General features: G+C 55.7%; 1 protein-coding gene across 8 annotated transcripts in view; it reads left to right on the forward strand.

Moving 5' to 3' along the window:
* The window catches only part of LOC101557906 (contactin-4), a 584,043-nt gene that overhangs the window by 469,388 nt on the left and 101,337 nt on the right, over window positions 1–13,318 (forward strand). For all 8 annotated transcript variants that reach the window (XM_055136085.1, XM_055136079.1, XM_055136080.1 and 5 more), the window contains one exon: window positions 5,892–5,987. In XM_055136085.1, the coding sequence (XP_054992060.1) occupies window positions 5,892–5,987 (96 nt within the window). The remainder of the gene's footprint in view (window positions 1–5,891; window positions 5,988–13,318) is intronic.

Here is a 13,318-nt window from a genome sequence, read left to right on the forward strand (position 1 = left end):
GGCCTCAGCGGGCGAGCGGAGCAGCCCGCCGGGAGGGGGCAGCGGGGTCGGAACGGGCACTCCCGGGGCTCTCCCCTGGGCTGCTGTTGCCTTTGAAATCCGGCTTGAAGCATCTTTCAGGAGCTGCCTGGAGGTGCACTGCGGGCGGGAGGAGGAGGTCAGAGGCGGCCCTGGAAATGAGGCTTATGGAAATCGAGTGTACATTAGCGTGGGAATATTAATGGGGCCCTTTGTCATCCGCGCAGGGAGCTCCGGGAAGATTCGCTTTTCTTCCCCGTGTCAGGACGCCGCCCGGAATCACACTCGGGTCCCTTCCCTCGGACGGCTGACTAATTAGGGTAATTAATGTCGGAGCTTGAGCAAAGAGCCTTAGAGTTTGGTTTCGTTCTGTTGTGTTTGACTTAGTTGTTAGAAAGATAAAATGGTCGCCACCAATCCTTGGAACAAAAGAGGAACTCGAGAATATTTGCAGATAGTTAGATAAACAAATAGGAAAGTCAGAAACACAAGGGAACACGCAGTCGCTCTCTCTGCGGCGAGGTATTTCTAATTCCATCGATGTCAATCTCATGTTGATGTTCCAGTGTGAGTTTCTAGAGTGTTAAAGCTCCATGAGCAAGCGTGTGCCATCAGTGAATGGCATAAGACGGCCATTTATTTCCTTTAAAATACCATTTGTATCCATTATCAAAGCCAGGCACTCCTTTGCTGCTGTGTGTGAAATATCATCCACGTTTCCATTCAGAATAACACAAGCTCTCTCTAGAACTTTCCGTCAGTCACTCCTAAGGAGGCCGACTGAGCCCGGTACCTTTGAGCGTTCCGTTCTAAGTCAGAATCAGAATGACGGAGTCACTGTCCCCGCTGGGGTGGGGTCGCCCTTGGCGCCTGTCTGGCCTGAGTGAAGGCGTCAGAGCAGCACTGCACTGGCCACAGGCCAGCCCCGGGGCCCACATCCCCCCCCCCCCCGAGCCACTTTCCGTCCACGCTGCTTGGTCGCCCAGAAGTGCCACGGGCGGCTGGAGCCCGCACACAGCCCCGCCAGGAGGGGCCCGTGTGTGTCTGCAGGGGCCACGTGGGAGGAGGCGGGACTGTCCACGCTGGGAGACGCAGTGCGGGAGGGAGCTGAGCTGGGGGCCGCCGTCCCCACTCAGAGCTGCTGCCCTTCACCGGGGGCCGGGTCGCCCATCTCACGCGGGGGCGGGATGCAGCTTTGCCGTCTTAGCCTCTCTCTCCTGTTGTGGGTCCACCCGTCTGTGCTCAGCATCGCCGGGATCCGAGCCTGGGGCCCTCCACGCTGTGTTCTCACCCGGGTCTTCGCAACCCTGAAGGTCTGTGAGTGTGGACTCACCTCCCATTCGAGCCCCGAGAATGCAGGTGGACGGGTGCCACGGGCCCACCATGCACGCTCAGGCATCGCTGGACCTGGCCTGCCACAGGACCCAGAGCTCGGGGCGCCGGGAAGACCTTTGCGTTAAATCCGGTGCCATCGTCATGGAAACCTTATTCATAACAGATGCGTTGCCTGGCCACTTGCCCACGGGATATTGATCTCCTTATTGCTTGCCCTTTTTTTTTTTAACCCCAGTATTGAAGGGGGCGGCCACAAAGATGACCCGTGCTGGCAGCTTCTTGCCCGACAGAGAATCCAGCCCACCCTGGTCAGGAGGGGACAGGATCTGGACTTTCTTGAACTTGCGGTACAAAGTCCACACACCCAAAGTGGGTGCTGGGTGTTTCACGGGGTGACTTCTCCTGTCTTGATTCCTAACCGACTGTGGCGTGCCGTTATCTGTTCCTTTGTGGGCGATTTTAAAGCAAACGTCTTGTGCCCCCGCCCCGACTGCCTGGCCGTGGCTCCGGCTCGCCCTGAGTGTGGCCCAAACTGACCCTCTTGGCCACTGTCTCTGTGCCTGCCGCTGTCAGCATCTGCCTCTCGTCCACACCACGGACTTTGCTGCAGGAAGCCGCGTCCCCATGCAGCATTTAATAACTCCCAGGACAGGGGTAGGGGCGCATTGCCCCTCACGTTCTTATTTACTCTGCAGCCTGAATTCCAAATGTTTTCATATTAAGACCATTTTATTAGTTATCACATATTGCAGCTTTAGGACCCTCGGACGCTTACACTCCGCCAGGAATTAACTGCAAAATCACTTCCTCTGCGTCCCCAATGAGTTATCCACCCCAGTGCTGGAGCATATTTTGTAATCTTGTTGAAAAATGAAATGCTGAGATTACATTCCATGGGAGAATAAAGGACAGTTGTCTTCACAGAAAAAAACATGATACGAAAACATATCTGCCATAAAATTGTGTGTTTCTTAGCACGTGGTTTCGGAAGAATTTATGCAAAGTGCTGAGGAATGAAATCGCCACCGAGAATGGATTGCCATTTCTTTTTTTTTTTTAACTCCATGAAGAGCTGGGAAAGCAAGCTTTCTGAGAAGCTGGGGGCGAGGGTGCCGATTCCCTCGGGGCCCTCTAAAGGTCGCTCCAGCCTCAGCTTTAACAGACCCCTGAGACAAGGGCAGAGCCGGGCTCCCCACTGCCCAAACGCCTGCCTCCTAAAAGCCCCTTCCTGTGACTCCCCCAGCCAGGTACTTTGGCTGCTCCTGGTGTTTGAAAGTCTGGCCGAGGGCTCACCTGCAGGGAGCAGGGCAGGGAGACCGGACCACACGCTTGGCCCACTCACGGCAGTGAAACGCTGGGGGGCATGTTCTGCGTTTATATGACCCACATGGAGCGTCAGACCCATCCGCGCTGACTCTGAGTCTCGGGGGCGTCCTACATTGCTCAGTGCCCCTCTCTCCTCCCACCCCCACATGCAGAGGGGGGTCCCCCATCCCCGGGAGCCCCCAAGGTCTGGATTCCAGTTCCGTGGCTTTGGACAGAGACGCGGTTTCTCCTTTGGCCCCTCGGCTCTGTGCACGGAGAAGGCGCCGGGCCTCAGCCCCCTCACCTGCAGGCCCGGGGTTTAAATGATAATGGAATTAAATGAGCGCCGTATGAAAAGTATTTCACACATGGTATGACCTTGATACATTTTGCTAAATTGATGCTATTCTTGCTATTAGTGGCCTGTTATGGCGACGGAGCATTCATTACCCATAATGGATTCCAACTCTCGCGGCCCACTGCTCCTTTCCAGGGCGAGTGCCTCGGCCTTCGGGATGAAAGGCCTCTCGGGGAGAAGGCCGTGCGGGGGAGCCGCGCTGGGCCGACATGGCCCAGGGGTGCGTGCTTTGGAACCTGCCCGTGCACCGGTGAGATTCTTGGTTTGGAAAATTAACACACAGCTCGCCGCTCGGGCCCCAGAGAGAGGCAGGGCTGAGACGGCCGAGGCCGCATGGCGCTCCCCAGGGGCCGCCAGCTCTCAGGCGCGTCTGCCGGGTGGGGCCCGTCAGACACAGGACCACGGTACAGGCGGACTTGGAGGACAGCGTCTCCCGTGGACGCTGAGCCCCAAACACGCCGCCAGTGATTCCCAGCTCTTATTGCATCTCTGCCTGTCGCTGTTCCCACACCGCCAGGCACCTGTTTTCCCACTTTATTTATGAGAAAGGCTGGCCCGGGTCAGCCACGCCGCTCCGACGCCAGGTCAAGCTGACCTTTAGCTCAGGCGGCGTCTGCTTCAGTCAGCAGCTAAGAGCCATGTCAGAACATTCAACCGGGCTTATGGGGAGCCACACAAGCTCATAAACTCAAAGGGCGGCCGCCGGGAAGCAGCTTTCCAGCTGAGCAGGAAGAGTGAGCGGCCTCTGTCTCTCCTCCCTGCTCTCCGCACGCTGGAGGGTTCCTGGGCCAAGCCCCGCCCCGCCGCCCGTCTGCTCTGAGTGTCCCGGGCTCCTGGGACTGGGAGGGCGTTTTGCAGCCTCTCGCTCTGAGACCCCGTCTGCAGAAGTGGCCATTCAGACCGACGCGGGGCACCTGCTGGGCGGTGGTTGACAGTAATGACGAACCCTTTGGAATCTCCGCGACGAGAAGAGAGAGAAGCTCCGACAGCCGCCCCCGCCCCCCCCCCCCGCGCGTGGAGCCCCTGCACCCAGGTGGGCTCTGCTGCCGGGGGCTGAGCACGCTCCAGGCACACTTTGCCACGTTGTCAGGGTCCAGGGATGAGGGACAGTAGCTCCAGAGTCACTTCCTGCCGGGTTCCCACCAGGTTTGCCCCTGAGCTGGCACCCAGGGGTCACTGCCACTGTCACTGTCATCCCGTTGCTCATCGATTTGCTTGAGCGGGCACCAGTAACGTCTCCATTGTGAGACTTGTTGTGACTGTTTTTGGCATATCGAGTACGCCACGGGGAGCTTGCCAGGCTCTGCCGTGCGGGCGGGACACTCTCGGTAGCTTGCCGGGCTCTCCGAGAGGGGTGGAGGAATCGAACCCGGGTCGGCCGTGTGCAAGGCAAATGCCCTGCCCTCTGTGCTATCACTCCAGCCCCTCAGGAAATGTCCATCCGTGACAAACGTGCTGTCGGGGCTCAGCTGTGCCGCGCCCGGGAGAAGTGGCGCCACAGCAACGCTGCTGGTCTCCTGCTCAGTCCCCTGAGGGCCCCGGGAGCAGGAGGAGGACTGCCCGGTGCCGCCGTCCGCCCAGCATGCCGTGGCGCCTCTTCCCTCAGGCTCTCCTGAGGCGCAGGCGAGGCCCGACTCTCGGCCCCGCAGTCCATGGCCGGGGTTCGAGGCTGCGCTCTTGCCAGGCCCTGGGGCGTCAGAATTACCAGGACGCTGGGCCTTCCCGGGTGGCACCCGCCGATGCCCAGGGTCCTCCTGGCGCTGGGAATCCAGCCGGGTCGGCGTGTGCCGGCCCCGTGGCCCAGCACCGTCTCCCCAGCCCCCGACCTGCCTCCTTCCCCGTCTGCAAAGTGGGGGCAAGAGTGGAATCGATCCCGGGATCGCTCCGAGAACCCACTGGGATGATTGTCCCTCGGGGTTCCCTGGAGGGTCCAGCCCGTGCTCCGGCCCGGCTGAGAGTCCTCCACCCTGCAGGGGCTGGGCCAGTGCCAGCAGAGGCCCTCAGAAGAAACGGGCTCCAGGCTGCTCTGAGGAGAAACCCCTGAACACTGGCGCATCAGTCTCTGGTGTGGACAAGGCGCCGACCACACTCGGTACTGACCACACTCGGTACTGACCACACTCGGTACTGACCACACTCGGCTCATGCAGCGGCGCTGTGGTCACCTCTGGACAGGGGGACATCACCACAGGCAGCTCGGGCCATGTCTCAGGGATTTTTCTAGATGACCGAGAGTGTGAGAGCACGTGTATGTATGGTGTGTGTGTGAATGGTGTGCACATATGTGTGCATACGCATGTCCATGGTATGTGTATGCATGTGCACATGTGCACACGTGTGTGCATGTGTGTGCACACATGTGCCATGGTATATGTATGCATATGTGCGTGTGTGTGCACATGTGTGCATGGTATATGTGTACATGGTGTATATATGTGTCTGTATGTATGTGATGTGTGCACATGCGTGTGCATGCATGTATGTGCACACATGTGTGCATGGTATGGGTGCACATGTGTGTTCATGGTATGTGTGTATGTGCACATGTGTGTGCATGGTGTGTTGCACATGTGTGCACGTGGCCCTTCATCCACCAAGCCCATGTGAGCACAGAGAGAACTGTCCTGCTCTGGGCACACGCGTGCATGCCATGCACAGGCCAGGTGCCGTGGCTGCGGGGCCAGTGTCCAGCACCCACGTCCTGGCGATGGTGACTCCTGCTGGAGTCCTGCCAGGGGCTTCCATCCGCACCCCAGGAGCCCCCACGTCCTGTGTCACGGGGGCTGAAGGGCTCCAGGGCGGGTGGAACGGGAGGGGGCAGCTCCCTGGGGGGGCCTGCAGCCACGCCTCCTGACCTGCCTCTGTTTCTCCCCAGATCTCGAGAACTTCCAGACGAGAGCAAGGAGCCCCGTGTCCGTGCGGCAGGGCCAGGGGGTGGTGCTGCTCTGCGGGCCGCCGGCCCACTCCGGAGGTAAGGCCTGGCTTGCGTGTTCCCTCTGGCACTGCGGTGGGTCAGTACCGTGTCCCGAGGGTGAGGGACGCCCGTGGGTGCCGGTGCCACTGCGGCCCCCTCATGGGGCCGGCCGGGAGCAGCAGCCAGCAGGGGTCGTGGGCCATCGCTGCTGGACAAAGGGGCCGGGCAGCCTGGCCTTTCTTCCCATCTCTGGCCGGGCAGCGCCGGGCGACTCTCCGTGGGAGGAGGCCCGGGGCAGGTGGCTGTGGGCTGGCACCGTGGGCCCTGCCGAGCCTGCAAGCCCTCGGCAGCCAGATGGGCCCTCAGACCTGCCCCACGGCAGCCCACGCCTCAGCACAGCTCCGAACTGCGTCTCCCAAATGTGCTCCCCTAGGGGCCGCCAGCCCCAGCCCTGCACATCAGCCCTGGGGCCAGTGCTCCGACACCTCCCAGTGGAGTCCCAGGGCCCGTGCATGGCAGACCCGTCGGGCGCCAGCGTGTCCGGGAGGGCAGCTTGTCACCTGCGGCCTTGTCACCCGCCCCGATTCTCCGTCTGTCTCTGGTGGTCCCGGTTCCTCTCTGTGGCACAGACCCGCCCTGGGGAACTCGTCTCCGTCCTGCCAGCCTCTGGGGGGCCTGAAAGGCAGAATAGATGCGGTGGGAATTTTCAGTTAAAACTCTCGGACATTTCTGACTTGGTCAGTTAGGCTTGGCTGGCTCGTTTTCTTTCGCTTGCGTTTCTATCCGTGTTTAGCATCAGGGTTGGCTGCCGGCACCCGGGTGCTCCCCCGGCCCCACCATGAGTGATGCCTGAGTGCAGAGCCAGGACTGAGCCCCAAGCACCACCGAGTGTGACCCAAAAACCAAGATAAAATTAGAGTCAAGCCAGAGCTCTGCTCGTCTTTGGAAACAGGCTCTGTGATTTACAGTCGCATAGCGGTGTGGGACTGGGTAAATATTTGGGGGGATGTCTCCCGAGAGGAGGGTGTCCTCGTGTGTCTTGGACATAGACCGATCATGTGCAGATCTTGCCTCCTCGTTCAGATGATCAGACCTCTGGTCATGTCTGAAAATCGCCGTTAACAACCCAAGTGGCAGCTGATGTGAACCCTCACAATTAGCAGTAATTGCCGATACTGAAGTACTACTCCTGTACTGTTCCTCACGAGTACTAGGAGTCATACTCTGTACCGTTCCTCAACTAATGCTACGAGGCAGTGAAACTATCCCACTATTCCACCGTTCCTCCGTGTTGCTGGGGAACGTTGAAACAACAGCCCTGCTGCCTTGTTGCTGGCTGATACGAGAGAGTATTGATTGAGATGCTCCTGCACCATTCTCACTAATACTCAGGAGTACTGAGGAACACTGTCGTACCGTTACTCACTCGTCCTGGGAATATTGAAATACTGCTCTGTGCCCTTCCTCACTGACACTGGGGAGTGTGCAGCCGCTCCACCGCACCCTTCCTCCTGAGACGAGGGACCGTGAAGTAGAACTGCTGCACGTTCCGTAGTGTTACTCCGGAGCACTGGGATCAGGTGGCTCAACATTTCTTGCCAGGGAACAGTCAGACTTGAGCAGTGCTGCCTTTTATTTTATTTCTACAGAAAACGTTCTTCCAATTCCCTTCCTATGTCAAGAAACTTTATTGTCTCAGATATCTGATTCTATGTGATGGAAAATAGCTGGCACGACCATCCTAGTGATATTGACACCCAAGTAGTTAGGTAGGTGTCCCAGCTTAGCGATACCCTGGTCTACACTGGACCGGAGGCATCTTCCTGTGGTAAATCTCTTCAGTCGCGTTGCTTGCTGTGTGTGGTCTCTGCCGTGTCCTTCTGGACAACATGGATCCTTTTGTCTGAGATGTAACGAGCCAATTCCTCCTCTCGTCTCCTCGTGCTTATTTACCACCCGTCAGAGAATCTTCTAGCCTGAGAGTGATTCAATCAACATTGAGTGATGAGAAACGGCTTTGAAGGGGGTGGCTGCCCCTCACTCTGAGGCCTCCCCGGCCCACCCAGGGAGCGGAGAAAATCGATCAGGAGCTGCTTCATGTAGGCTGTCTGCCCCCCGTGGCTTGGTGGCGCGTCCCGTGAGGGGGAGGAGAACCGTCCGGTGTCCGAGCCACAGCGAGGACAGGATCTCCTCTCTGCCACGGAACCCGCCTCTCGGGAGTGGGCAGAGGGTCCACCAGCAGGTACCAGCAGCAAGGGCTTCTCCACAGCTGCACGGGGCGGGGAGAGCTGGGGAGGGTGTCTCCCTGCCACCCTCTCCGAGTCACGGGCCTGTTTCTTTCTGCGTAACGGACACACCTTGTGCCTTTGAGTTTTCCTGTCAACTCTTGGTAAAAGCTCGGTTGTCTGACAGCTGCATTGTCAGATGCTTGATGCCAGCAACTGTATGCTGTGGGAAGGGAAAACTGTGTTAGTCTAAGTATCGAACATTCTCGGGCCATAACATAACTCTAGACCTTCCACAGCGCATCCCTCAGCTTCTTAAATTAACTTGTGCCGAGAATTGCTGGCCTGGGCCCTCCAGCAGCGCCTCCCCGGAGTGCCCGCGCCCCGCTTCCTACCTTCATTCTCCTCTAAGCTCCTGGAGAGACTTTAACCTGTTTTTGCAGCTACAGCAAGTTCCAGGCCAAGGAATTAAGCTCAGCTGCTTAATAAATAGCAGTTAATTAAATTTCTTTGTGTTCAGGGCTCTAAAGAGAATAGTTTGGTTTTTAAAAAACAGCAGAAATAATTCCAGGAAGTTCTTTTTTATACCTCTTCTCTCCCTCCTTTTGTCTTGTGAAAATGTTGCATCTTCCTTATTTGAGAAAAACCAAGGACTTTAGTTAATGAATGGTGGCTTCCCTCCTGACAGCTACTCTGGGCTTAATTTAATAACCGCAGTACAAAAGCATTTGTCAATAGGTGCAAAGTCCAGTGGACAATGCCTCTATTTTACTTGCCAACATCAACAACCACCACCAAAGAGACCGTGTCCAGGCTGAGCCTTCGAACTGGAAACCTGGTGACCGGCCAGGGCTACGGTCATGCTCTCGGCTCCCGAGAAAGAGGCATTCGGAACATGAGGTTAGACCGGTGAGGGGGAAACGGCTCTCAGCTGTGTCCACTCGGCCACGCTCGGCTGTGGGCAAAGCCTGTGGCCTGGGAATTGTCCTGCCCGAAAGCAGGGAGGGGGAGCAGCTTTGGGTCCAGGCAGGGCTGGGAGGGGCGGAGCCTGGGCGCGGAGACCCCCATCCCACACCCACATGTGGAGACCAGATAACCAACTCTCATCTTTCACCAGCGAGGCCAGGCTGAGCATTTCATAAATAATCCAGCAGGCCATCACTGTAATATATGGGAGCCATTCTCATCCTAATGCCCGCTGGAAATACACTCTGTGAATCTCGTCTTTTCAGTGAGAAAAAAAATGAGTAGCTCTCCGGACATGTTTTCAGCAACCAGTCAGTGTTTGCTGAGGTCGGAATCCTGGACCATTGCAGGAGTCCGGAGGATAATGGCGCCGTTTACAGAATGAGGAGATGTTGTTTGAGTCCTGGGAAGCTGGAAATACTCTCCGGTTGGGAGATCAAAAATGGATTATTCACCACTCCAGGAATCTTGATCCTGCGAGTATTACCACAAATAAGAGTTAGATATTTTTCTGATACCTTTTTCAACTCAATTCTGTTTCATTTTTGGACATTTAAGAAGAAAATAACTAAAGTAGGTCAGACCATTGACTAGAGAAAAATACACACGAGAAGGTCATTTCAGACCCGAAGGAATACTGCGGTATTTTGTCTAAAGATAAGATTAGAGTTTCTGTTGTTATCTCAACTGAGAATAGAGATTTTTTTTTAATATACAGATGAATTGTGTGCCTGTGTATCATCAAGGACAAGCATTGAGGGGGTGTTTTAACCAGTCATTAATGACACGAGTTAACTGTAATCACTAGTCATTTTGAAATTTAAGAAGAAAATGATAAATAGAAAATTTCAAATGAAATAGCAATGGTTTTAAAGAGAGACCAATTCTGCCTATATCATGAAGTAAAGATAATGTCCATTGTTCTCTTTTTACCTTATAGTTTTTATTAAAATAGCATGGCATCATATCAAACTTTTAGATGGTCCTCGCTGAAAATCAGCATGCAATTAAATTCACTTTCCTTCTTTTTTTTTCTTTTTGGGTCACACCCAGCAATGCCCAGGGGTTATTCCTGGCTCTGCACTCAGGAATTACTCCTGGCGGTGCTGAGGGACCATATGGGATGCTGGGAATCGAATCTGGGTCGGCCATGTGCAAGGCAAACGCCCTCCCCGCTGTGCTATCACTCCAGCCCCTCACTTCCCTTCTTAAGAGAGTACAAAAGTTAATGCCCTGCCACAGAGGTGGGGTGGGGTGAGGTGGGAGGAGGGGAGGGGGAGGGGGTGGGAGGGATACTCATTGGTGGTGGAGAACGGGCACTGGTAGAGGGATGGGTACTCAACCATTGTATGACTGAAACGCAAACATGAAAATTTGTAAGTCTGTAACTGTACCCCACAGTGATTCACTAATAAAAAATTAAATAAATAAATAAATTCACCTTCCTTCTTTAGACAGTTAATCCCTTAACCCAATTTATCTATTCCCCTTCCCTTCCGATAACCACCAGTTAATTGGCCTTAAGTTTAGAAGTTTGTTTGCTTTATTTAGCTTCCCTCCTTCTAGTTAGCCGTGAATAAGTGAAGTCATGTGGTGCCTCTCTCTTTCTGGCCCATTTCAATCTGCATGAACCTCTGGGTTCATCCGTGTTCCTGAATGTGGCAGGGCTCCATCTCCTCTCAGAGGAGAGCAGCGCCCCCGCTCTGAGCACGCACCACGGCTTCATCCTCCTGTCAGCCAGCGGGTACTCTGGTCCTGTCCAGTCCTGGCTACTGAAAATGGTGCCGCTGTGAACGTGTTGGTGCTTACATCACTCCACACTGTTAATCCCTTGGTACATCATTAATTTCCCAGACTCAGGAGGATTGGAGTATTTTTGATTCTTTCTCTTTCTTTTTGGGTCACACCCAACTATGCACAGGGGTTACTCCTGGCTCATGCACTCAGGAATTACTCCTGGCGATGCTCGGGGGACCATATGGGATGCTGGGAATCAAACCCGTGTTGGCCCTGTGCAAGGCAAAAGCCCTACCTGTTGTGCTATTGCTCCAGTCCCATATTTTTGGTTCTTAAGGAATCTCCAAACCATCTTTCTTTTTTTTTTTTTTGCTTTTTTGGGTCACACCCAGCGATGCTCAGGGGTTACTCCTGGCTTTGCACTCAGGAATTACTCCTGGCGGTGCTTGGAGGACCATATGGGATGCCGGGGATCGAACCCGGGTCGGTCACATGCAAGGCAAACGCCCTACCCGCTGTGCTATCGCTCTGGCCCCTCCAAACCATCTTTCTATCACTCATGTACATGGTTTCCTTTTTCTCCACATCCCTGCCTACACTTGTTTTTTTTTTTTTTTTACTTTGGGGTAAAGCCATTCTCACAGTGGGGAAGAGGCCCCGAGGTGTGCTTTTTTGGGATGTCTGACTCGGGCTTTGTGGAAGGTCTCTCAGGACCTCCTGGAGGCCTGGTCGCTGAGAAGGAAGGGCAGCCTTGCGCCGAGCCAGCCAGGCGTGCCCGTCCTGCAGGGACTCGCACCCTCCCCACATCACCCTCTTGCAGGTTAACACGTTATCACCCTGTTCCTTGTGAAAATTAACTCCTGGAAGGGGCTGTGTTCTAGCGACACTCCACGGGAGCTCGCGCGTCCGTATGGCAGCACAGCAGGAAAGAGCTGATGCGGCATTTCAGAGCCAGCCGGAGGCTCTGTTCTCCAGGAGGCTGGCGAGATGTGGACGCTTTGTCATTCCCGCAAGCAGCCCAAACTCTAGGCACCTGGGAAATAGCAAGGAACTCCAGTTACAGGGGTGTGACAATCCCTAGAATGCTCGTGTTTGCATTTTAAAAATAATGGAAGTGGGTTGCAAAATTAAAAGTCTCCGGATAGCGTCATATTTCTTCCATTTGTGGTTGCCGGGGAGGCGGCCAGAGGTGGTTTCAGCACCCTCGGAGAGATCTCCGCCTGCGGGGAGAGAGGGTTCCCCTTGCCGTGGTCTTGGGGCTCCTCCCCCCGGGGGGCTCGGCTCACTGCGTGGCAGGCTATGTTCCCCAGCCCCGCACGGTTTCAGTTCACAGGGCAGCGGGGGTGATGATAAAGGAGATTTATGGCTGGATCCTAATGGAGTATGGAAATTGGGGTTTCTAGGGTGAGGAGAATAGATTGCTGTAAAAAGAAACCAAAATAGCAAACTTTGGCAGAATCCTCTCAGACGCAGACCAAGTGTGGGTGAGATGGCCGTTGTGAGTGAGAGAGCCAGATTATTTCCCACGGGAGTGAGAGGACAGCACGTGCGCGCACGCGCGCGCACACACACACACACACACACACACACACACACACACACACCGAGTCACGCCAGCCCAGGTGTCCAGGCTGTGGGCTCGGGAGGAACTGTACGCCCGCATGCATTGTGGGCAGGCCCAGACACAGACTGAGAGAAGGTCCCCACTGCGGGCCGTGGCCAGAGCATCACGGACAGACAGCAGGACACACACCTGGACTGGGAGGGACCTGGCCAGGAGTCAGTCCCGGGAAGCACTGACAATATCATAGTGGAAAGTGAGGCGTGCGGGCGGCTGAGAGGAGGCTTGGGGGAGCTGGGAAAAATCCGGGCACTCATCAAAAAGAAAGAGAACGTGGCTAGAGGATTCAGGTGCACCCCGAGAGAAGGGGGGATGGGGGGAAACAGGTTCTTGGCGGCCCCAGGTGGTTGATGAGCATTACCCAGGTTCCCAGGGAAAACTGAGAAGCAAATTCTAGCAGGGCTAGAAATAGAAAAACCACCAAGATGTATGTAAGGAATCACCTGGACAGGATGTTGGGGACACCGAGTGGAGGCACAGTCCACGTGCTGGCCTTCTGCTGCTCGGGGACACCACGGGCCAGGCCCCAGAGACAGGTATCTGCTCCTGTCGCTTCTGGAAGGGCAGGATGAGGCTGCCACTGGCCTGCTCAGGGACCTCCTTCCCTCTTCACACCGAGGACCAGGGGGCTCCAGGCCAGGCCTGTGCTCATGGGTCCCATCTCCCTTGCCACCAAGGCACCGCCCCCCCAACCCCAAACACTCACGGGTGGGGCGCCAGGTTTTTACAAGATTAATTTGGGAGGACACAGAGGGAAGAGACCATGACTGAATGACTAAGAGTGATCAGGAGGATAGAAGGAATGGGAAGGTGTGTAGCAAAGGCCACCCCGTGTCCCT

Source organism: Sorex araneus, chromosome 4 (assembly GCF_027595985.1).
Source record: "Sorex araneus isolate mSorAra2 chromosome 4, mSorAra2.pri, whole genome shotgun sequence".
NCBI classification, from domain to species: domain Eukaryota; kingdom Metazoa; phylum Chordata; class Mammalia; order Eulipotyphla; family Soricidae; genus Sorex; species Sorex araneus.